At 46.7% G+C, this 24,507-nt stretch overlaps 5 protein-coding genes across 6 annotated transcripts; 1 reads left to right on the top strand and 4 right to left on the bottom strand.

Moving 5' to 3' along the window:
- Positions 1-244: 244 nt before the first annotated feature.
- On the bottom strand, positions 245-9,620 carry LOC128254435 (nucleoprotein TPR). Its single transcript, XM_052983545.1, is given in 6 exon segments — positions 245-697; positions 699-953; positions 1,686-1,819; positions 1,880-2,214; positions 2,275-8,416; positions 9,306-9,620. Coding segments are annotated over 6 exon segments (7,059 nt in total). The 5' UTR covers positions 9,457-9,620; the 3' UTR covers positions 245-655.
- A 458-nt stretch (positions 9,621-10,078) lies between these two features.
- On the bottom strand, positions 10,079-19,245 carry LOC128254113 (uncharacterized). Its single transcript, XM_052982942.1, is given in 7 exon segments — positions 10,079-11,114; positions 11,177-11,303; positions 11,899-12,262; positions 12,264-12,502; positions 12,560-13,012; positions 13,450-14,458; positions 18,435-19,245. Coding segments are annotated over 7 exon segments (2,613 nt in total). The 5' UTR covers positions 18,468-19,245; the 3' UTR covers positions 10,079-10,726.
- Positions 19,246-19,970: 725 nt separating this feature from the next.
- Positions 19,971-20,822, bottom strand: LOC128254061 (uncharacterized). Of its 2 annotated transcripts, none has more exons than XM_052982857.1 (2): positions 20,296-20,822; positions 19,971-20,248 (listed from the first exon to the last, which is right to left on the bottom strand). In XM_052982857.1, the coding sequence occupies exons 1-2, from the start codon at positions 20,509-20,511 to the stop codon at positions 20,075-20,077; spliced, it is 390 nt and encodes a 129-aa protein (XP_052838817.1). In that variant the 5' UTR covers positions 20,512-20,822; the 3' UTR covers positions 19,971-20,074. The 2 variants fall into 2 exon arrangements, with proteins under 2 accessions (XP_052838817.1, XP_052838818.1); XM_052982858.1 differs by having other exon boundaries at positions 19,971-20,245; positions 20,296-20,794.
- Positions 20,823-20,956: 134 nt separating this feature from the next.
- Positions 20,957-23,148, top strand: LOC128254060 (membrane-bound transcription factor site-2 protease). Its single transcript, XM_052982856.1, has 3 exons — positions 20,957-21,266; positions 21,324-21,764; positions 21,918-23,148. Exons 1-3 carry the CDS (start codon positions 21,192-21,194, stop codon positions 22,929-22,931), a joined length of 1,530 nt encoding a protein of 509 aa, XP_052838816.1. The 5' UTR covers positions 20,957-21,191; the 3' UTR covers positions 22,932-23,148.
- Positions 23,149-23,170: 22 nt separating this feature from the next.
- LOC128254062 (LYR motif-containing protein 2) lies at positions 23,171-23,828 on the bottom strand. The gene is made up of 2 exons (XM_052982860.1): positions 23,645-23,828; positions 23,171-23,404 (listed from the first exon to the last, which is right to left on the bottom strand). Exons 1-2 carry the CDS (start codon positions 23,681-23,683, stop codon positions 23,171-23,173), a joined length of 273 nt encoding a protein of 90 aa, XP_052838820.1. The 5' UTR covers positions 23,684-23,828.
- Positions 23,829-24,507: the final 679 nt, after the last annotated feature.

The following is a 24,507-nucleotide window of genomic DNA, read 5'->3' as shown; positions in this document are numbered from 1 at the left end:
ATGATTTTCACATAAATTATTGGATCGTTCCTATTGCAGCTTTATGATATCGTTTTCCTATTTTAATAAAATTAAATGCTTAATTCTGGATTATGGAAAGGTTTACCATTGTCGAAAAATATTTTTTTTTTGTTTTCCAATTGTTTCCATGGGAGCTATTCGATATAGTCATCCGATTTTGATCAAATTTAAATCGTATTTCAGAAGTAATAAAAAAAAGTTGAAGAACAGCAGTGTTAAAATATGAAATTATAGTACCATCCCCTCTGCAAGGGTATAAAAATAATGTATTTGATAACAAGTTAAATTAATGAAGATAAATATAGATTTATGCGTTAAAAACCACTTTAAAATTAAGTCCCCTGGAGAAAGGATACATGTCCCAAATGATCAGTTACATTAATATTTATTCAAAACTCTATAGCTAAATGAATGTACAAGAGCCGAAGCTCTTTGCGTCTTGACAGCAGCAAAGTATCAAGACTTGCAAACGGGAGAATGTTGAGTTGTAAATGTAAATGTAAGCATTAATTTAGAATTATATTAATAATAGTTAAATGCGAGGAGACTTATATCTAGCCCAGTAAGCGCATTGATTAAAGTCAGCCTACAGCAGACTTTCACTTTCGTCTGCGGGGCAGCCGAACTCCTCGTCCTAGGGGAATCGTCCGCCGCTGTTGAAGTTGTTTGGCGACGGGCCGACGGATGGGCCGTCGGCTGCGGGCACGCTGGGCGAACCGATTACTGTTGGGCGGCATGTTTCCCTGCTCCCGCTGCATGTTGCCCGGCGACGTCTCCCGCTGCCAGACGATCCGCTGCGGCCGGTTCTGGTTGTTGGGACTGCCGCCGCGCATTATGGAGCGACCTCCGCGTCGCGTGGGTACCGCACTGCGTAGCGTGCGAAATCTGGTGTTCTCCGACGGCGACGTCGCCTCCGCCTCGCGACCCTCCTCCTTAAAAGACAGCGAAACCGATGGAGTTAGGATTCAGTTGGCGCAGACTGCAGTGTAGGTAAAGCTAAAGTATCTTTAGACTAAACTACAGATACTAAGTACATAAAATGCGTCTGTCGTTTAAAGCACTTGTACTGGCTCTTCGAACAAATGAACAAATTTATAAATAATCTGAATAAATACTTAAAATAATTGAAAACTTGCTTTTAAGCCCCCTAAAGAGCTGTAAAATACTTAATCCAAATATTAATTAATTTTGTTAAGTAGTTTGTGAAGTTTTCGCTTAACTTGGTTCAGAAAACCTAGTGGTTTCATTAACATACAAATTAAAATAATTGTAATCATGAAATACTAACACTTTTTCGGGCTTTTTAGTTAAAACCATAAACAAAACAAATACTAATCAATTGATTTGTAACCAGCTAAAAAGGCAATGATTTTAACTAAAAAGCCCGAACAAATTTTAGTATTTTATCATTAAAATTAAGTTAAGTTGTTAGTCAGTGCAAAGTTTATCCACTTCGGACTTCAAGTTCTGTTTGTCCAAATACATGTTGAGCAAATTAACAAAATTAGTTTTTAATCACGAGTAACAGTTCCAAACTGGGGGTTAATGGCATTGAAATGAAGTTAGTTCCCATGCAGGGTCGCATTCGGACCAACCTGCTGCTCTCCACCGCCAACTAGCAACCAGAGAAAGTGGTGCTACTTGGGACAAGAACGCGTCCTTACCTCAACACCCACCGCCTGCTTCTCACCCTCGGACGAGACGCCGTCGGCGCCCTCGCTGTCCTCGGTGGGGTTGCCCTCGGCGAGATTGGCCTGGTTATGGGACATCTCCGACTGGCTGGTGCCCACATTTGGATCTGCATGGGCCAAAGTGATTAGTTTTTCGTTCTATTCACACGTTTCTTTTACCAACTTACTATCGTTGCCCAGTGGCTGGGAGTCTTCTCCTTGGCCAGCGGCCAGTGTCTCCTCGGCGAAGGCCTCGTCCGCCTCGCTGGCGTTCTCCGCTCCTCCAGCGAGCTCACTTTCATCGGCTGCTTTGTTGGCATCGCCGCTGCCGCTGCTCTCGCCTGCCTCGCCCTGTATTTGTGGCGAACTGGCAGTGGCAGCTCCCTCATTGCTGGGCCCTGCGCCCTCGTGGGGAGCTCCCTCGGCCACCTCGGCGGTGCCATCAACTTCGGCGCTCTCCAAGCGGGCGGCTGGCTGCTCACTGAAGTTCGACACTTGCGGTGAGCTAACAATCTCCACGGAGCTGTTGATAATAATCAATAAGAAGTTACTTATTTCCGAGACAACCCATTAATTCACCCACCTTTCGTTGCGTCTGGCCGCTGCCGAGGATGTGGATGCAGCTGCCTGTTTCCAATTGGAGACCTCGGCCTGCGGCAGAGTCACCGGATTCGAGGACTCGCCACTGCCACTGGTGATGGCCTGGCTCTGGTTGTTCTCCTGCGCGGAAGCGGATGCGGTGGCCACCGCCTGGCTGTCCAGCGATTGGCTCTCCTCCTGCGCCTGCATGTGCTGCTCCGGCACCTCCTCGATGTCCACCTCGTTGTTGTCCTGGGCATCCACAGCTATGTCGTTGTCGTCGTCGGCACCCTCGTTGTCGTCCATCTCGTTGTCCTGCTCGTAGGAATCCTCGTAGCCCTCCTGTTCGGCCTCGCCGCCGTCGATGGGACCATCGTCCGCGTCGGCCAGCACGTCCTCCTCGTCATCCGAGTCCACCACCTGAATGTCATCCTCCTGGTCGCGCTGCGAAGAGGTGGGCATCTGGTCGACATCCATGCCGGAGTCGCCAATGTGCCCGGCCGACAGTTCGCCACTATGCATTGGGCCGCCACGAAGGCGCTTCGTCATCTTGGGCATCTTCTCGGGCCCGCCCTCCTCGTTGGTGGTGGAGGAGTCTCCCTCGACGTCGCGTGGTCGCTTGATGCCCTGCGACGAGCAGCCGGCCTGGGTGGTCGTCACATTGCTGCTGGACGGGGTGTGCCTGCTGTGGCTGCTCACCACCGTGGAGGAGCTGCTGCTGCTGCCCGAAGTGCTGGGCAGTTGGCTCTGGCTCCCGCCATCCTGGACACTCGGCGCAGTGGCATTTGGCGCCGACGTGGAGCTGGACGACGACGAGGATCCCTCGACGCGCGGCGAGACCAGGGCCACTACTTGCTGCTGTGCTCCGCCCACGAACAGCTGCGAATCGTTTTGCTGCGGATGCTGGATGCTCTCTGCCTCCTGGGAACTTTCGGCCGCGGATGTGGCGCCCATCGGCGGAATGGCAGCCACGGCCACCGAGGCCGAGCTGGTCGATGGCATGTAGTCGGTGTGCGAGGATGTGGGCGAAGAGGAGGCCATTGACTCCAGGGCGCCACTTCCAGTGGTGTGCACCTGCTGCTGGGGCGGCACCAGAGCGGTCTGGGCCACCGCCGAGCTGCCGCCGCTGGCCGCAGCCGAGGTGGTGGACGTGGACGATGAAGATGACGACGAGGAGGTGGACGCACTGGAGCCAGCCGGAGGCTGCTGGCTGGTGGGCAGAATGGCGGCCGTGCGGCTGTTCTGCACCGAAATCGGGCGGATGCTGGCCAAGGGGGTCTCGCCCCCGCGCCACGGAGTCACGGTGGCCGACTGCTGCACCGTGGCCGAGCCGGACATGGGCTTCACGTTGGCCGTGCGCGGCGAGCTCTCCGAGATGTTGCCCTTCTCGGCCACGGAGCTGGTCGACGGCTTGGTGGACTGCTGCGATCCCAGCTGGCGCGTCAGCTGGTTGATTCTCATGTGCAGCGATTCGTTCTCCCGGGTGAGCCGCTGGTTGATGTCCTTGTTGGCGGCTATATGGTCCTGCAGCTCCTTTTCCAGGCGGGCGATGGTCTCGTCGTAGGAGGACTTGGTGCCAGCAAAGGTGGTCTCCTGGTTGGCCAAGTCGGTACGAGCCACGGTCAGATCGACCACCAGTTTGTCCAGCTTGGCCTTGTACTCCTGGCGCACGGCGGTGACATCCGTTTCGGGCTCCGGGCGTTTCTTCAGCTCCTCGTTTTCTTTTGCCAGCTTTTCCTGCTCTTCCTTAAGCGCTCTTAGTTGGCCATTGACCTCCTCCAACTCGGCGCGAACCTTCTCCAGCTCGGCGATGGTCTCGGCTCCGCCGGTTTGGGCCTGCAGTCCCATGTAGTAGTCCTTGTAGCGCTTGGCCAGCTTGCGCAGCTGCAGCTCCTTGGTGTCCTTGTCCGCCATGGCCTTGTCCTTCGTCTCCAGCTCCTCGTTGGCCTTCAGCAGCTCCTCCTCCTTCTGAAGCAGGCGGTTCTTCAGCTCCATGATGTCCTGCGTGTGGCGCGTGTTGCTCTGCTTGAGATTGGTGGACTCGTCCGCCTGCTTCTTGCGCGCCTCGTCCAGCAACTGCAAGTGCTTGTTTAGCGACGGAATCTCCGTGTCCAGGCGCTGCTTGAGCAGGGCCAGCTCGTCCGCCTGCTTCTTGCTCTGCTCCTTCTCGGCCGTGAGCAGCTTGGCCAGGTGCTCGCGCTCGGCCTGCAGTCGCTTGAACTCCTCCGGGTTGCGGTTGCTCTTCTCCACCAGCGCATTGGCCCGCTGCCGCCACTTGATGGCCTCCGTGCGCAGCGTGGTGTTCTCCCCATTGATCTCCTCGACCTTCGAGGCCAGCTCCTTGTTGCTGCACTGCAGCGGGAACAGCTCCTTCTCCACGCTTTTGATGCGGTTGGTCAGTTCGGCGACGCTCAGGCTCAAGGCATTGCGCTCCTCGCGCAGGATGCGATTGCTGTCGGTGATGGCGTCCAGGGTCTCAATCTTGCGCAGCACCTCCTCGTGCTTGTGGGTCGACAACATGTTGGTCTGATTCTTGGCGCGCTCCTGGTTTAGGAAGCCATTCAGCTCGTCCAGCTTCTTCTGCTGCAGCGTGTGCTCCGACACGAGACGTGCGTTCTCCGCCTTCAGGATGTCCAGCTTGGCGGCGAACAGATCCTTCTCCTTGCGCACGAACTTGATGATCTTCAGCAGCTGCTCGTTGTTCCTGCCCTCCTCGCCGCCGGCCAGTCCAGAGGAATTCAGGCTGTGGTCCGCATCCACGCTGGATTCATTGAGGGAAGCGTTCGGGTTTTGCCCTTGACTGGCCAGGACAGTCAGCTTGGTGGCCAGCGCTTCGATCTGATCGTGCAGACTGGCGTTGAGGGCATGCAAGTCGGCCACGCGCTGCTCCGACTGCTCCTTCTCGTTGTCCAGCAGCTTCTGGGCCTCGGCATTGGAGCGCAGCAGCTCGTCGTAGGCGGCCTGCAGGGATTCGCGACCCGACTTCAACTGATTCAGCTCGTCGTTGACCTTGTAGAACTCCGCCTTGAACCGGGTCAGCTCCTGGATGTCCGCCGAGTGCTGCACCATGCCGTTGGCGTACTTCACCTCCACGGCACTCAGGGACTCGGCCAGTGTGGTGTTCTCGGCACGCAGCGTGCGGATGGTGCGATTGGCCTCCGTGAGCTTCTCCAGCACACTCTTCAGCTCCTCCTGGGCCGTCTTCAGCTGGCCGGACTGGTTGACAGTCTTGTTCTGCTCGGTGACATTGGTCAGCATGGCCTCCGCCTCCAGGTCGGTGATGCGCGTCTTTAGCTCAGCCTCGGAACTATGCAGCGCCTTGATCTGCTCCTCCTGCTTGGCCACCAGCTCGCTGTGCAAGTCGTGCAGCCGCTTGATCTCACTCTCGGCACTCTGCGACATCTTGTAGAACTGCTCGCCATGTTCGCGGGCATTGGCCAGCTCCTTGGTGAGCGATGCGATCTCCACGAGGGCCTGTTCCAGTTTAAGCTCGAATTCGCGGGCTCGTTTGTTGGCCGCCGAGATGGGATTATCGTTCATGGAGGGCGTGAGGCTGTCCTGTAGCTTTTTGCTCAGCTCATTGACCTGGGTGACCTTCTGGGCCAACTCTTCGCGGACGGCCGTCAGCTCCGCCTGCCACTTCTCGGCCTGCTGCCTCTCCTCCTCCTTCAACTTGGTGGCCGTCTCCGCCTGTCGCTTGAACTCGTTGATGGACTCGCGGAACTTCTCCTCCTCCTCCTGGAAGTGGCGACGCTGGGCTGCGAGTTCGCGCACCGTGTCGTCCAAACGCTGCTCCAAGCGCTGGCGTCCCTCCATTTCGGATCGTTCCAGGTTGGTCTTTATGAACTCCAGGCTGTTCAGGAGCAGCGACTGGCTCTGCTGTTCGCGGTGGTAGGTCTCCTTCTCGATCTGCAGGCGGGCGGCGGTGTCCTTGAGGATGCGACTCTCCTGGCGCAGGCTGTGGGCCTCCGAGTCGGCAGCTGCCTGCTTGCGGTGGGCGTCCATCACCTCGTCCTTGAGCATGAGCACGGTCTGCTCGTGCTTGACTATGGTCTTCTCGTAGCTCTTCGTGCGCTCCTCCAGAGTGCTCACCTGCTGCTTGTAGGTTTCAATGTTGGTGTGCAGCATTTTGATCTGCTCCTTCTGGAATTCGGTGGCGTTCATCATCTTGCAGTTGCTGCTAGTCAGCTCCCGCAGCTCCTTGCGCATGGCGTCGAACTGCTCCTGGGCAAGGGCGTCGTTCTTGCGCTTCTCGCTGGTGTAGTAGTCGTAGTTCTCCTTGAGGGCGGCATACTTCTTGACCTCCTCCTCCAGCTGCTGCTCCAGCTGGCGCACTCTTCGCTCCAGCGCGTTTTTCTCCTCCACATGGGCGTTTGACACCGTTGAAGTGTCCAGGACAGATTCACTGAGCTGCAGATTGGGATCGTCCAAATCGACAGTCTTTTGGCCCAGCTTCTTCTGGGCCGCGAAGTAGAACTTCTTGTAGCGATCACACTTGGAGAGCAATGTGGTTATTGTGTTGTTCTTCTGGGCAACGATCTCCTCCATTTCGGCAAATCGTTCGTTCAGCTTCTTCACCTGTTTCTCGGACTGCTCCAGCATGATCTTGTCGTTGTGCTTTTCATTGGCCTCCAACGCTTCGGCTAGGTCGCGGGACACAGCCAGCAGTTGGGTGTTTCTGTCGACCAATTCCTGTATGGAACCGAAAGTGACCAGGGTATCGATAGCACCATCGCTGGAGGTCGGCTCAGATTGCGGCTTTCTGCGGACGCTGGCTACTCCGGCCCTCAAGCAGTTGAGCTCGTCCAGCAGCATGCACACCTGGCGACTGAGGTCGCTGTGCGTCTGCTTGAGCTTCTTGTTCTCTTTCTGGCAGTGAGTCAGGTTGCAGGCGGTGCGTTCCAGCTCGTGCTCCAAGGAGATCTTCTTCTCGGCCAACTCATCGTGCTCCTGCAGCAGCTGGATGTGGTAATTTTTCAGCTTCTGCAATTCGGAGTTCTGTTTCTCAAACTGGGGAGCATTCTCGTTGAGCTCGTCAATAATGGACTTGACCTGCAGCCGCAACTGCTCGTTCTCGCGGTTCCGCAACTCCAGCTCCTCGCTGTTCTTGGCGTACATGGAGTAGAGCTCGGTGAGCGAGAGATCGGTGCGCATAAGGCGACTGGCCACCGCCGCAGTGGGTGCCAGCTTGCAGATGGCGCTCTCCAGGGTGCTCTCCTGGGCCTCCTTCAGCAAATCGTTGGCACAAACGAGCTGCCGCTGCAGATCCTCGATCCGCTTGTTTTGCTCTTCCAATTCGGTGACGTGTGTTTGCTTAAGGGCCGCCATTTCTGCCTCTAGTTTTTCGTTCAGCTCACCGGACTCGAACAGCATACGCTTTACATCGGCGATGCCTTGGAGGAGCTCCTCCCGCTGGTTCAAATAATCGGCCTCAGTGCTCTTAAAGATATGGAACAGCTTCTCCTTGGCATCGAGCTCCTTCTTCAGCATCTCCACGTACTCCTCCGTGGCCTGGTTCTGCTTGTAGGTGACATCGTTCTGGGCCTCTAGCTTGCGGTTCATTTCCTCAATGGTAGTGCTCGCCTGTGCATATTGTCTCTGCACCAGACCCAGGGCATCGGTGGTCTCCTTGAGGCGCGACTCTAGGTGCATGGTTTTCAGCGTGTGTTCCCTCCGGATGTTCTGCAGTTCGGAGTTTTTCCGGTTCAGATCGGCGTTGAGCAAATGATTCTCCTGCTGCAGCATTTTACGTTCGGTCTCCATGCGGTTCTCCCTGTAGTCGAGGGCCGCCTCCTTGCTCTGGATCTCGTCCACGCGGGCAATGATCTCGCATTTGGCGGCGATGGCCGCACTCAGCTGCTGCTTGTAGGTCTCCAGGTCCAGCTTCAGGCGCTCCACCTCAGCCTGCTTGTGCTCGATGACCTTCTTCTGCAAATCGAGCTCCTCGACGGCCGCGGTCCTTTCCTTGCGCAACAGGGCCACGTTCTGCTCCCAGCCCTTGACCGTCTCAACGAGATGAGCCCGTTCCGCGGACACTTGGTCCAGCTGGGTGCGCAACTCATTGACATTCAGCTCAAAGTTGTTGAACTTGGCCAGGTAGTCCTCCATCTTGTTCTCCAGATCTTCGCTTTTTTGCTCAGCTTCGGCTGTGAAATGCGGATAAAAATGATTAGTCATTGGATTTGACTTCATTTTGTGCATTAAAGAGCATGAACAATGGCTTCGTTAGTTTTCATAACATACAACTACTTTTATTTAAATTACCTTGATTATTTCTCTTGGGAGAATTGTGGAAGTTTTTAGGCTTCTAAAATGTCACACTCAGAAAAAAATGTGGACTAGCAAATGAATTAGCACTTTTATGAATGCAACGTGTTTCCTGCAACTGCAACCTTACGACTTAGCAAAATTTTCGCTCTTTGACAGCAATTGTCAGCTTCTAGAGGCGGAAAAGGATACTACGATATATTCTCATCTTTTAGAGCCAGGTTGAAAAATTAGTTTTAATCAAGAATGACAGAAGACCAAAACTTTACGAACACTTGAAGAAAATCGTCATTTATTGATAATGTCAGGTGGTTTTAAAATGTCCCATACACATACATTTCACCTTTATAGGTGATTTAAAGAATTAAATATTGCGGCAATTCAAATAATTTAGCGGGAAAAATGGCCATGCCAGTGTGACCATACCAGCGGCAGGTAAAAGTGACCCACAAAAAAGAAATGTGCAGCAGCCATTGTTTTTCCAAGAGCCTGAAGCCGGAAAATTAAACAAAATGTATAATAGCAAGCAAGAAAAGTGTACAAACGAGTACTGGTTGCAGATTTAATAAAAAGCAAGTTTGAAATTCAAGCTTAGACCAGTATTTGCAGTGTTTTGCAAGCTACAGGTAGTGCAAAATCTGCCGGCAAGACATGCAAAATGGGAGCCCCAAAGGTGGACACACATATCAAACTAATATAGAAGTATATTATTTATAAGCGATAATTATGTGTTGGGCAGACTAAAAACTAAACTAGATGATAACTTACCCAGGCGGTTGGCGGCCGCCCGCTCTTTGCAGTACTCATCCGAAAAATTCTTTATGTACGCCGACAATTTCTTCTGGACGTCCTCCGGCACGAGTTTCAACTCGTCGGGCTGAAGTATTTGGTCCAGAGTTTGTGGACCGCTGAGATCCATATTCGCACTTTGTTCCTTGTCAAGCAGTGGTGAAATTTAAGTGGAGCGGTGCGAAATGTATAAAATATGCTTAGTTTTCTGTGAAATTTGCAGACGTTCATCCGCGGATGAGACGCGAAAAACAGAGTGACCGTGGGTGGAGTGCGGAATAATCCAAGAGTGGAGAAAACCTTTCGACTCCAGCGACAAGTAATAACGATAAGTGCGGCTATTTTGCAACACTGGTTGTAAATTTTTAATTCAAATTTCTATTATATGAAGACAATTAAATATACAAATTTATTTGAAATATAAAAATAATAGTTTAACAAATAAATCTCGTCTAAAAATAAGATATGGCGTAAAATAATGAAATTGATTTCTATAAGTTTGACAGTTAATCCTTTGAAAGACTTAATATGTGAATAATTTATAAAAGTTAATAAATAACTAATTTCTTTTTCTTAAAATTACAACCCACAAATATTAAACAAAATGATTTGTTTAATTTTGTAAGAGCTAAATAAAGTAAACAACTCATTTCAAATTGATATATTTTTAAAAAGGCTTGAAATGTAATGAATTCCACAATTTTCGTCTAATTGCCCCCCCACAGCACTTAAAACTCGTTTTTTTTTTTTGATTTGGTGTTTATTTGGTAATTCTCTTTTTGGGTAAATGTCTCACAACAACTATTTTAACTCTAGGGTAATGTAATGCGATGTTCTGAAGTCAAGCCACCGATCTGCCTATATAGCCTCTGTCTTTTTGTTTTTTTTTCCTGCAACACGTTGAGTCCGTTCTGATATGGGCATGCGACACCTAGAACTATAGTCGGCCTATTTAACCATCTACTCGGGCATGGAAATATGCCATGCATGTCCCATTGGGCAGAGCATGGATCGTAACTATCATATTATAAAGTTATATACGGGTATTTGTAGTTCATGTCTTTTTAACTCAGTTCTTTTTGCGCAACTTTTGGTGCTCAGTTGTTGGTTGGTTGTTTTTTGTTAGGTTTCTTTGTTTGAATCTCATCTCACACATCCGTTTGCTGTTTGCTCAACCGAAGGATAACAAGCGATTGGGTGCCAGTGGGAGTGGGCATGGGCATGGATTGGATAAGATTAGGATGAGTACGTTTCGGATAGTATTAATAGTAGTAACTGGTAGAATCAGCAATATCGGTGAGGCATTCGAACTCTGAAACTCAGGAACTCAACTAGTATTTGATCGCTACTAAAACACGATTAACTTATGGGTCAACCAACTAATGTCCAACCACCTATTCCTAGGCCTCCTCGCAGTCCTCCTCCTCCTCCTCGCGCTGGACGAACAGCCGGTGGTTCCGGGCCTCCAGGATGGACCACACGACCAGCGGCGTGCAGCCGAGCACCATGCAGGATCCCATGCAGTAAAAGCAGATCTCGTAGTCCCCGGAGAGGTCCCTCAACAGACCCGCCAGCGGTGGCACCGAGATGGCCCCGATGCTCTGGAACATCCGCACCAGGCCATAGCTCGAGCTGATCCTGTCCGTCCCGAACACGTCCGCAAGGAGCACGGGCATCAGCACATACCAGCTGCCCAGGCACAATCCGTAAACCGCAGCCGACAGACCCACCAAAACCAGGGTCTTGGCGAAAGGAATCGTGAGCACGGCACATCCGGCGCCCAAAATGCTGTTCATGTACGGAAAATACTTTAAATATAAATCGTCAATTTACTTTTCGAGTCTACTCACCACAAGGTGTAGGTCTTCTTGCGATCAAAGAGCTGCAGATCGCAAAGCCATCCCAGACCCAGGCGGCCTATCAAATCCAGGACCGCACTGATGGCTACCAGGTAACCCGCCTCGCTTTTATTGTAACCTGAAAAGAACAACAATAATTAAGAAAAATTGTTTCAAGAAATAATACTGCTCATGTTGTCCAGAGAATTTGGAAATGCAAGGCAATACCTCTAAGTTTAGATATAAATAAATATTCAAAGGCAAATTATGCATAAAAGCTTAAGCCTTTAAAATATTTAGAGTGTGATAATTTGTAGCAATTTATTAAAAATATATTTCCAAATATGTGGTTTTAAGGAAACCTAAAGAAAAATTTATCAATTAAATTTAGAGGTTAAACTTGGTTGGTTAAATGGTTGAACTTTAACCATTTTGAAATTAAAAAAATCATTTTTTCTTACATAAATGATGTTTTTAAAAATGCGTCCCAAAAGGAGGGATATTAATTATATTAAAATTTAACTCTACAGTTAAAAATTTAAACTAGCCAAAAAATAACAATGAACTTAACTTTAATTGCTTTTATTTTTTTCAAAACATTCAAACGTTAAAAATTTTTTTTTGAGACTCCAAGAAAGTTTTTTGAATGCAAGCAATGACTTAAATCAAATTTGAGCTATGTTAAGAAATCTTAAATGACAAAGCTACTTGTAATATTTCATTCCAGGACTCACCTATTGAGATGACGTGGGCGGGCAGGTAGTACAGCATGTAGGGACACCCCACGGACATGAGGGTTACGGAGAGGCACATCAGGATGAAGCTCGGGTCCTTGAGCAGACTGATGTCCAGGTACATCTCGATGCGCTCGCAGCAAGTGCGTGGTCCCTGCTCCTCGTCGTCCTCGTCATCCTCGTCGGCGACACCGTGGCAGTCGCCATCGATGGACTCCACCAGCTGGGAGTCGAGGATCCCGTTCTCGGCCTGCTCCGGCGGCTGCTGCTTGAGATCGCTGAGGTTGCTCACCGGCGTGGGAATCTCCATGCTCTTGCTCAATCCGCGACTGACCACACTCGGCGGCGAAAGAGGCTTCTCCAAGGTGGGCCTGAATCTTTGAGATCACCTCATCGTTGGCGAAGACATTGCGCCGACGACGACTGCCCCGATTGGAGTCCGTGCCGGAGTGTTTTCGGTACACCCAGGTGGAGTCCGTGCTGAGATCCTCCACAGAGTGCAGCAATCCGGAGCTACGCACCTTCTTCATGGGCTTGATGAAGGTGGTCTCGCCAATGATGTCCTTCACCTCGTCATCGCTCTCCTGGGCAGATTTATCATGGGCTAATGTATAGAATGAGATTTAACATATATAATTGTATAAAAGATCTAGCTACCCACCTGGCTGCTTGCTGGAATAGTAGTTAAGGTGGTTCTTGGACTCCTCCAGGAACAGGTGCTCGATGAACTTGTCGTTCAGCTCGTGGCCCGCCCCCACCTCACAGGTGTCCAGGTACGTGGAGGTGGTCAGGATGCCCGTGGTGCTCGGATTGATGTCCTCGTTGAGCGGCTTCGCGGTCTCCTCCTGCCCCTGGCCCGAATCCTGATCCGTGTACGCACTGATCGGTCGATACAGGGTGGCCGAGAAGCACACGTGCAGCATGCAGACGCCCAGAATGAGGATGGTGCCATGGAAGCCACAGTTCTCCACCAGGTGCTTTATCAGCACGGGCAGGATAAAGCTACCAGCTGCGGTGCCCGAGACGCAGATTCCATTGGCCAGGGCTCGGTGCTTGTCAAAGTATTGCGACACTATCACTATGCCAGGAGTCGTCGAAAGTCCTCCTCCAATTCCTGTGATGGAAATTCAAAGAAGAAGTTATATATTAAACTTTAATCTTAGAAAGTTTGCCTTTAATCAAAATTAAAACATTCTACCCCATTTTTTATTTTTTTTTTATAAGAACATATTGTAAATATAGCAATACTTTGCATAAACTTTAGTTATATTTAAAAAAAAAAACATGTGCTTGATTTTATAAACAAAAAAAATCTTAAAAAATTAAAGGGTTGCTCTAAAATTATTTTTTAAAACCTCCTTTTTTAGTCTTTAGTTCTAAAGCCAAATAATATTATAATATATTCCATAATTCAAATGGAGTACACTCATAATTTACTATTGAAATAATATGACTATATTATTGTGAAACATAAGTTGAGTAAAATTGTTTAGTCAAACATTAAGGTGAATTTCATTATTTTATGCTTTTAGATGAGCGCACCCCACCCACCTGTGAGGATGCCGAAGGTGAAGAGTAGGTGCAGCAGACTGGTGGCAAAGTAGCTGAGAATCATGCCCATGGCGCAGAAGATGCCGCCCACGAAGACGACCGCGCGGCAGGAGAATCGCTGGCACAGGGCACTGGAGAGGGGAGCCAGGACCAGACAGAGCGCGGAGAGAATTGCCGGGATCCAGGAGGCCACCGTGGCCGTGGAGCTGGGAAACGTCTCCATAATCTCCACGTACAGCACGCCGTACGACTTGACCAGTCCGGCCACCCAGAATTGCACGGAGAAGGCACCGAAGACGATGAACCAACCGTAGCCGCCATCCGGTGGCTCCACATTGCCACCACCACTTTCCGTTGTGGTCGTCGAGGAGTCGCGATCCTTGGCCACCGGCTTGCTCCGCTTGGGAACGGCCACGCGATCCCGTTCCCGCTCCTTGGCCCGCCGGACGCACCTGCTCCGGGCCGTGTTCAAACCAGTCCCGGATCCGGATCCGGATTTCCGACTGCTGCGCAGCTCGTGCGACTTGGCGATCAGCGGACGCGCCGTGATGCTGGACACGGTCAGCAGGTTCTCGTTGTCGTCCTCCTCCAGCTCGGAGATGTGGTGTTCCAGCAGGCTGGCGTGCAGGGTCCTCGGGCAGCAGGGCGTGTCCAGGCTGAGGGTGGCGGGTCGTCGCATCGGCGAGGCGTTGGGCGAACAGCAGCCAGAGTGGAAGGTCGGTTGCATGCCCATACCCAGTGCCGCCAAGTGCTGGCCATCCAGCTCGGTGGGCACGACGATGTCGGGCAGTGGAGCCGGTGGCGCCGACACCACCGAGAACAGGGAGCCGCACTCGAGGCCGCCGCCCACTCCTCCAGCGGACACGCCCCCGCCCCCGCCCACGCCCACGCCCGCCCCACCGCCGGACCCCTCGGCCGGATTCGTGTGGAGAAGGCGCCCTCCCGACTCGTACTGGACTCCACCAGCTGGGTCCGGTTCACTCGCGCAGTAAACCGATCCCCGGGAACCCTGAAAGCAGAAGAAACACATTTCACTTTGCTAGTTCCATAATTGATATAAAATTTAGTTTAAAAACATTATTTTATGTGTTTTAAATCAAACGATTCCGTTAATCGTTTTTAAAAAATAATATGTTATACTTTCATCCTTCGCCAAATGCTTTAAATAAATTTAAAATATAATTTTCTATGTACTCTTATTTTTTTAAGCAATAATCTTTTACATCATAACTATAGGCCAACTTTATTACTTTACTACCTATTTTTAAGACCTAGATACAATTTTTAAATACTCGTATAATAGGCAAATAATAAATATAATAAATATAATAGGCCATTTATTAAAATTAAATTTTAAATTACAAAGAAAATTGTATAATATTTTGGCCATGGAACAGAATTATGTTTTTATCTTTATCACCTTTAAATTCATTAAAAATGGATTGATATATTTTGTAAAATTAAAATTTAATTAATTTCAATTGAGTAAAAAGTTTCTTAGCAAATAAATGCAAAGAAAATTATAAAGATTTAATTTGTATTTCCAAATTTTTAATTCAAATTTTGCATGACCTTTGCTATTTATACCAAAATAACAAGCAGCCCAATTATGAAAGTTAAATTGCGAAAGTATTTATCAAGCACTTGTTATTGCGAGTTAATGTCGCAAATTAGCATACATCCGAAATTCCGCCTCCATTCCGTACCATTAAAAATTGGGTTAACTTGTCATAAATGCGGGCCTGTTGACAAATCGACTGGAGGCGGGTCAAGGAAGCAACAACTTGGGCCCAATTTGCCTTGCTAAACGAAATGCGAGGAGCGCACGCGAACTCCAGACTTTCAGACGATGTCGCTGCAGCGCCCTAATGTATGCAATACGTTTTGTTTAATTGAGTTAACATCCAGTACTTCCCCCGGTTTCCCGCACTTTTTGGGCTCTGTCTGTAATTACGTGCGGACCGTGAGGATTTTCTCGTTTGCCTATATTGTTATATGTACTTTGTTAAATCGATGCCAAGCTGCAATGTGCATGCTGTGCCGCTTGGGTTGGCATGACGTCTGGGAATTTTCCATTTCCATTTCCTCTTCCTTTTGTCTGCGGGAAGCGCCTCCGCAAACTGCTATTTTCCGACGATTCAGGGTCAACTGCAAGGTGGGGGTGGCGGTCTAGCCTGCGGTTGCTTTTTTTGTTTGCTTTTTTAGGGTCTGTCTTTGTTGCCGGAAATTGATGGGTGGTTCGATTGGCAGCACTGTGGAGAATTGGGTGTTTGCTCCAATCCAAGGCTGATGCAATGTTCGAACCCAAGGCTAATGCCAGGAAATACCCGTGGTGATAAGGTTGAATGGAAAGACGCCAAACTTTTTTAAGCCCTCGAAGGAAAGTTCAAATTGGCAAGCAAGAAACTGCTGAATTGGATATGTTGATCTAAGATATTATCAAGCTTATAGCTTGGCTTGAAACTGGAAATGAAATTTCGTCAGCTTTTATTGTGAACCTACAAAAGTGATGTGCATTTGAAAAATTAAGGTGTTACAAGGATTAGCTATAATAACTCTTAATATATTTTAACTTGTTTATCGAAGCACTCTCTTAATTAGTTTGCATTACCTGCACCTAAAAGTATCTATGTGTAACGTAATCTAAACTCACATCCTCAATAATTCAAATTAACTCATTTCCTAATGGCTTTTCTTTCCGTACTTTGTTATCCAGCTCACACCTTTTTCTAAGTATTTGCTCTGACGTATACGTAATATGATATACTGTTAAACAACCAACATGAAGTATACGACGCGTGAGCGCAACGAGGGGATGGATTGGGACTCATCGCTAGTTGAACTCATTTGTTATGTGCGCCGGTTACGTATTTTACTCCATATACTCCTTTTCGATCCCTATGATGTTTATTACTTTGAAAATTACATAGAAAAAACTGCATGATAGTATTAATTTTGATCTTAGTTTTTTTCATATCAAAATACTTATTTATTCAATGCCGTTAAAAGATTAAATATTGTAAGGTACAAAAAAAATGTTTTCTGCTATAAAAATCGTTTTTTAATATTAAATAAAAAAAACCTAGGTGATTTTGAATTTGTTATTTTAACATATATATTTTTTTAAAACCATAAATTCGTATTTAGCGGTATTGAACAGTATGGCGAAGATTTTCCTCAAAAATATTCCTTACTTAGAATCAATTTTCCCCAGTGCACGTGTCATGGCGTGTGTCGAATTCGGTGAACGTGCCGCTAATGAACTGCCTGCCATATTGATGGCGGAAAATAACCATGGCGAATGGCAAATAATGGGCATGCAATATTCAAAGGCGAATGCATCGGCGTGGCGGAACGTCTGACGGGGCTAATGAGGATTTGGCCAACTCTGGCATTTGGCAGCTCCCCCGCAAGAGCATGAGTCACATGAGTCACAGCATCCAAACCCTGTGACCTTGTCGAATGTCAGAGTCTGCCATTGTAGCATGTCCTGGGCGCTAGGAGCACCGCCTCCTCCTGTCAACTGGAATCCGGCTTAAGTTGTCAGGAAGCTTTCGCTGGGGGAGCTCTGCAATCGCTGTTTGTTTTCAATTTCCCAACATTTCAAGGCCCTGGCCGGGGCTTAATGAAACGGAAGGACCTTCCCCCGGGCCAAGTTAGTGTGTTGGTGGCTCGTGGCGTGTGGTGTGTGGGCCTGAACGATAAGCGGTCAAGGTGAGGGTGGCCTCCAGTTGGCCAGTTGGGGGTGCTCACTAGTTGGGTTGCAGCCACGCACCACTCCTGCTCAACTTGTTGAGCAGGGCTATATAGGCCAGTAATTGAAAGCAATCGCTAATGATTGCTTTTAGTTGGAAGAGGCCGCCAAGTGGGCCAATAGTTTACGCAATCAACAGGGCGCAGCATTCACCGAAAGAAAATCTTGCTCTTGATATTGGTAGAAACCAAAAAACCAAATAAAAAAAAATCATTTTTAACAGTGGTAAAGTGAAATCTTTAACTTAATAAATTTAAATATAATTATTTTGTTATATCCTTATTCTTCTTTTTTCCAACATTATTTTTATCAGATAACTTTATTACTTGGTAGCTAGCAATTTGGCCACTTACAATTTTTGTTTAGTAACCTATTGGTTATGCTGAGCCTTGATAAAGTTATAAAATTAAGGAATATTACAAATTTCCTTATTAATAACATATAGATATGTAAAATGGCATTAAAAATATTATGTTTAAGCAATTTATAATGTCATTAATTTCAATAAAAACATATAATAAAGTTAATTAATTAATTAATTAATTAATTTATAAATGAAAAAAATATAAAGATATGAGCACAAAAAGTAACTTTATGAGTTAATATTTTACAAACAACATAAAAAACAGAATGGTATCTCAACTGTGGCTTTTATAACTTAATGTATTATTATCCTTAAAAAAGAGATTTAGTAACTCTCTGCACAGAAATATATTTTCTTAGCTGACTTTAAATAGGCAGATAAAGTACATATTTCTTTGAAAAAATAAATAAATATCATTTCCTATTCTGTATGCTTTTCTATTTATCACTTTTAGGAGTCCCATTGTTTAGTTTTCATTTGACCTATTTGCACTGAGTTTTTTGTTTATGGCTAACCATTTAATTTAATGAAAGTAGCCCCTACAAACTGCATTTGTTCCCCAGTCAGGGCCACGCATTGTTTACCTTCTTGTCCCCATTTCGATAGTGATAATGATGGATGCGCTTACGAAAGCCAGCCATATGTTACGTTGACCCATTCTCGTATCGCTTACAATGTTTACCTAGTCGTAAGTCAGTGCTTTGGCGAGGGCGCATGCTCACCAAAGGAACCCAAACCACCAGCTACCTCAATAAAAATGCCATTGGCCCACTCCTGCAGAATTTCCCAAAAAAGGGGGAGGCCTGTTTCTTGACCTTCCCAAAGGGAACGAAAGGATAAATGGATACTGGACCACTATTCACTCACCTGTAAATGCCAGTCACGCTGTAGGGACGACATTGGCGTCCTTTACTGAACGTGAAACGCCTTTGATGTTTCTCTTGTTGCTCGCGCTGTTGTTGTTGTTGCTTGGGGCGTTGTTGTTGTGCACCCAAATGCATTGGGTTGCCTCTGGATTGGGTCCTTAAAATCCTGAAGAGCTGACGTACGCGGGCCTTCACCGGATGGCCCAAATTCGTTATTCTGCTACTGCCGCCGCCCCGGCTCCTTTGGCACTGAATCCTTTGCGGTTTCGTCTTGATGGGTGGTCTTTGTCGAATTCGATTTACTACTGGGTCCTTTATTTTTTTTTTTTTCGTTTATTTATTTTTAAGGGGCTTCCTCGAGAAACTTGTATGGGGTTTTCTTAGGGGCGATGTACTGTTGGCTGCTCGGGCGTCATGATGCTTTTGATAAGACACACAGATCGTTGGGTTTCCCTTTCGGCTCTTGTTTAGGCAGCAGCTGTTTCCGTTTCCGCTTCCTTGTCGCCCCTTTCCGTTTCCGCTTTCAGCACAAGCGCACTCTCTCACTCACTCGTTGGCGAATATGCAGTTTTTGGAACAAATCGATATGGGGCCAGATTCCAGCTGAAGTCTTTTGTATCAGGTTTACCCGGTTAAACGGTCCAATCGGATATTATATACCAATTTAAACCTGTCGAAATTACGCCCTTTATATTTCAGAAGCTGGCCAACACTTTCTTTGAGTGGGGTAAAACCCGTTGCAAAATCCCTTTTCCGTGAAGACTCTTTTTTCGGTTGCCCGGTTTTCGGCGGATGCGTCTCTTCTGCTGCTGCTCAAGCTCACGACTGAACGGATGATTTTCATGTCCTCTGGAGGACGTGGTGGAAAATCCAACTGGCTTGTGGTGAGCTAGGTGGAGGTGGGTTTTCCACCTCGGAGCGTGAAAAGCCAAAGGCCGCACGTCCTTTATTCGTTTTGTTTTGCTAGCCAAGTTTGGCCGCTTGTTGCCTACAATGCCACCACCCCACAAAAACCCCCTACTTACCCCTAATATCTGGCAACAGCTGATGAATGAACCTGGATTGCGTGCATTAGAAATTAAAGGAAAACACATGGTTTTCCACAAATATAAGTGGTACTCTAAAAAAAAGTGGTAGAATAGAAATAAAAAAAAACACATTTAGTTGGTTTATCCAATAGCAAAATTATAAATTACAAATGTTTTTTTCATTTCAAATCTAAAATTGTTCATACATAAATATACAAATTATTTCTTTCAAGTAGGAATATTTCAATTTGCTAAGTTTTTCTAAAACTTTAAAAGATTTAATTGAAAGATTTTTAATTTTAGATAAACAAGCAAAAAAAAAAGTATTGTAATAGTAAACCAAACAATGAACTTACTTTAAATCAATCTTAATTGTAGTACCAATTGCTTTTAAGCCAGCTAGTATCTAAAAGTAGTATTCAGTAATATTTTAATTTTATTTTTTGTTTCGAGTTTATTTTTCAATAAGAATCAAAGTAGCTTTAAGCTATTTTCTAAATGTTTATGTCACAGTTTAATTACGCTTTAATTTAGAAATCGGAATGAAAGAAATTTCCACAAGGTACTTTTACAATTTTGCATATTTTTAACAGCTAGGTGGAGGCTTCTCTTGTCACAAACTTTTGGTCAGGTGCAGTGCCACTCCAAGGAATATGAAGCTGATGGCCACGGATGCGAAAACGGCAGCAGGGAGATTATGGAATAACCACTGCAGGATCATCGTATAGACGGCAATGGCCATGAGAAGCAGGCACATGTACGGATACACCAGCCACCTAATCAGCTGCTAAGAAAAAGAATTTGGATAAGACGTTATGTGACGAGGTTTACTACCTTCCAAACTCCTATGATGAGCAAAACTGAGGCCAGTGCATAGATGGCCGATCCAGTGGTCCAGACAACTCTAACCGCCAGCGAAACGCCTGACATGCTGGTCATGAAAAGGTAACCAGCAATCACACCTGACAGAATGGACAAGCAGGCCATTATAGAAACCACCACCCGGCATGTCGGCAGAAGTCTTCTATACGAGAATTCGTTCGCGCTCATTAAAATATTGCTTTTTGATTTTTAGTGTTTCCATTCATTTTGACGAGGTATTTTAAGTAAATAAGTAAATTATTTATGTCATGCTAAACATTTTTTGATTTACAGATGATGCACCTTGTATTTGTAAATCTAAGAAATTTCAATATTAATTTTGGATAAGCGGTGTTTTCCATTAAAAAGTATTAATTCTTATTTTGGCACATATTTCAAAGTTGCCTCTTTTAGACTGATATTTTTTGTAGTGAATGTATAATCTCAGATTTTTTTAATTTTGACATAAATTTTATTTGTTTATTTTGGGACATGTTCAATTATTGTTTTGATTTCAAAATTCGTGCGCCTTAGACCTATCGATATCGTTAACTTAAATCGCTTTTTCGATCTTTCCCTTATCGATTACGATTACCTTGTAGTATTTTTAGTATATGTTTAATTTATTTTTACGCAGGTTAATTTGCGGACACGATTTTCAGACGTGATTAATGCTTATTTCTGGTCTGGGCTTTCACGAACTTCCAGTGTTTGGAGTTGGAACCGAAGGACTACGATTCTGGGGAGGATTCTGTGCCGGAAAAGGAGCACGAGCAGCGGCAGGCGGTGGTCCTGCAATCCGTAGATCTCTCCAATCCACCTGACTTAACATCCTTAAACTCCGATGAACTCTTAACCGCGCACAAATCATGGATCCCTTGGTGTTCTTCATAGTGCTGGCTTCGATCTATGGCGTTCTGTACTTCTTTGACCGGTTCTTTAAGGTGGGTTCCAAGGTGCAACCTCCTTTGACATCTCAATAATCTGGATTAAACCCGCAGAGCTGCATGCACTACCCATACGATGCCTTCCTCAAGAACACCGGACTGAGTGTGAACTTCATGAGCCTTCACTGGCACACGAGTGCCTTCAACAGGACCCTTCTGCGCTGGGGATCCGCCGGGAACAGCTGCACCCGCCGAGTAATGCTCACCAGCTTTAATGTCGGTGTCCTGGTCACCTTTTCACTGCTCCCTATTGGTCTCATCTTGCTCATCGCCACCATCTTTAGCAGTGGCGAGCAGGACACCTCATCTGCGTCCTCATCCTCGCCGGTTGGAGTGCCTGTTCAGCTGGAGATCCTGCTGCCGGGCGTAAACCTGCCGCTCGAGGAGATCGGGTACTACATCACCACACTGGTGCTGTGTCTGGTGGTCCACGAAATGGGACACGCTCTGGCCGCCGTCATGGAAGATGTGCCCGTCACTGGGTTTGGGATTAAGGTGAGGATTGGGTAGGGAATGGCCCTAGATCTTCCTAGCAAGCTTAAATTTATTCGAAATAAGAGTTAAAATCTTGCATTATAATTAGTACCTATTGATTTTCCTGACCACTTTTGAAAAGGGCCGTTAACTTATTTACTACTTCCATTCCAGTTTATCTTCTGCCTGCCACTGGCGTACACAGAGCTCTCCCACGACCACCTGAACAGCCTGCGTTGGTTCCGCAAGCTGCGAGTGCTGTGCGCCGGCATCTGGCACAACTTTGTGTTCGCCGGCGTGTGCTACCTCCTAATCTCAACGGTGGGCATCACCATGTCGCCGCTATACGCCTACAATCAGCACGTGGTGGTCACCGAATTGACCAGGAAATCGCCGCTGCGCGGAGAACGTGGCCTGCAGGTGGACAACCAGATCACCCAGGTGAATGGCTGTCCGGTGGACAGCGAGGAGAGTTGGGTGGCCTGCCTGCAGAGCTCACTTAAACTCAAGCCGGGCTACTGTGTGAGTGCGGACTTTGTGCAGCTCAATGACGAGAGCAGCGCAATCTCGCATCACAGTATCGATGGCCAGCTCCAGTGCTGCGATGAGCTGAATCCGAATGTGAGCTGCTTCGAGGTGGTGGAGGATGTCAATGGAGATGTGCCCGTGGAGCTGCCGCAGCACGTGTGCCTGAATGTGCGCCGCACCCTGGAGGAGGTTACCGAGCACTGTTCTTCGGGAATTTGCAACGAGGGCTTCTGCCTGCGCCCGCTGATACGGAACATCACTGCCATAATGACGTTCAAGCGGCAGAATTCGCGCGGAGAGAAGCTGCCACCAGTGATCTATGTGGGTCATCCGTGGGATGTCACGCGAACGGTGGAGGTTTCGGCCTTTGTGCCCAGGTATTCCTTCCTGAAGGCCGCCTGGCCGGATGCCTGGCTGCTACTCCTCAAGTACAATGTGGTCTTCAGCATAGGATTGGCCCTGATCAATGCCATACCCTGCTTCGGCTTCGATGGCGCCCACATAACGAGCACCGTGATACACAGCTTCCTGGTGGGCCGTGTGGATCAGCATGCCAAGAGGGATCTCATTTCGGTGATAATCACGAGCGTGGGCTCCCTGCTCTTTGGATTGGCCCTGCTCAAGGTGGCTTGGTTGAGCTTTCTGCGACCCCTGCTTTAGGAACTGATACTGATAACTGATAGGATGGAACCAGGGAGTCCAACTCCCTCCAAAGACGCTAGACTGCTAATTCACCTCCACGAAGCACACACGAAACACACACAGCGAATTGTAGCACCTCAAAGATTCGATAGCTTTTGTCATAGTCCTTAGTCTTAATTCGTATTTATTTTCGTACGGTTGTCGAGCTCAAAAATATAAAACCAAATTAAGCAAAGATCGCGGTTTAAAGAATGTAACTATTTGCCCTCGCTCACCCCGCTCAATTGGAGGCTGGTCTTTAGTTCGGTGAGGCTGCGTCTGCCATGTTGGAGGAGCATCTTGATGGCCACCTCGTCGCTCTGGTGACGGTTCGTCTGGAAATCGTAACGAGCCCAGGTTCGCAGCTCCAGCTGGCTGTTTTTGTCCGGAACCTGGCGAATGGTGCGGAAGATGTCACGGTAGAGCTTCAGAACCTCCTGGCGCAGCATAAACTGGTGAAAAATTATAATATAAATGATGGTATAGAATGGGCTTAAATATCTTGATTTCGGTTTAAGATGGTCATTATAATCTTATTTAAGTAAACTTGAAGTTTTGGTAAATTGCGATTAATGTTTAATTGATTTAATCCAAGTTTTATTTAATATAATTCACATATTTGTTATATTAACAGATTTTTAAGTCAAGGAAACAGCTTTATGAAACCTAAAAACCTTTTAAATTTAGCTTACCTGCTTTAAACTAAGTGCTGCTTTGGGTACCTTGGACATTTTGGGTTTAATAAGATTTTTTGTTTGCTATTTGTTAATTAAATTATTTAGTTTAGTTTATAGTTCTTATAGTTTTCTTGTCATTTTCCGTAATTATTTGTAATCAGTAAAACCAAAATAGAAACAGCTGAGTGTCAGCTGTTATGATTTTAGAGATGGGCGGATTCTTCTAGAGGTTGCACTTTAGAAACGATAGCTTGACAAGCAAATACAAAACCGTTAATGTTTAAATATTTTGATTGAAAATGTGTTTGAATACAAATATGATTACAAATGAATTAGGCATTGTTGTTTTAGTAACAATTTAAGATTTTTGTTTTTGCAGGTATTGGACTTCAATTGCAAAACAGAATTTATTAAAAAAAAGATCAAATCGTTCTTTATATATTTATATTATTTATAGCCTTTTAAACTGTCTTATAAAATAATCTCAAAACAATTCAGCTACCATATTTCGTACAAGCAATTAATTTAACAAATTGAAATCAAGCCCTGCAATTAAAAATGTAATTTGTTTGAACTAATGATAAATGTCATTTTGTTATGTCATTTATAATAATAATCTTTAGTGAGTTAATCCACCTAACATTTTCTAGACATTTTATTGTCGGAGGAACCATTTTAAATGAATTTATCTTAAAGTGAAAAGCTGTGTTCGGGGTGGGGAAACAATCTGCTGCCAGAAGTCAACGGCAATTAATGTTTAAATTGCAATTTTCATCAACTGTCACTAATGAGTCAGTCGCCGAAACAAAATAAATTGTTGAAACGCCCTAACAAACTTATGTTTTTGCCTACTGATGCGGCGTGGGAACGAAGGAATT

Source organism: Drosophila gunungcola, assembly GCF_025200985.1.
Source record: "Drosophila gunungcola strain Sukarami chromosome 2R unlocalized genomic scaffold, Dgunungcola_SK_2 000004F, whole genome shotgun sequence".
Lineage (NCBI taxonomy): Eukaryota > Metazoa > Arthropoda > Insecta > Diptera > Drosophilidae > Drosophila > Drosophila gunungcola.
Note: the sequence above shows the minus strand (reverse complement) of the source record. Positions and strands in the feature narration are given on the sequence as shown.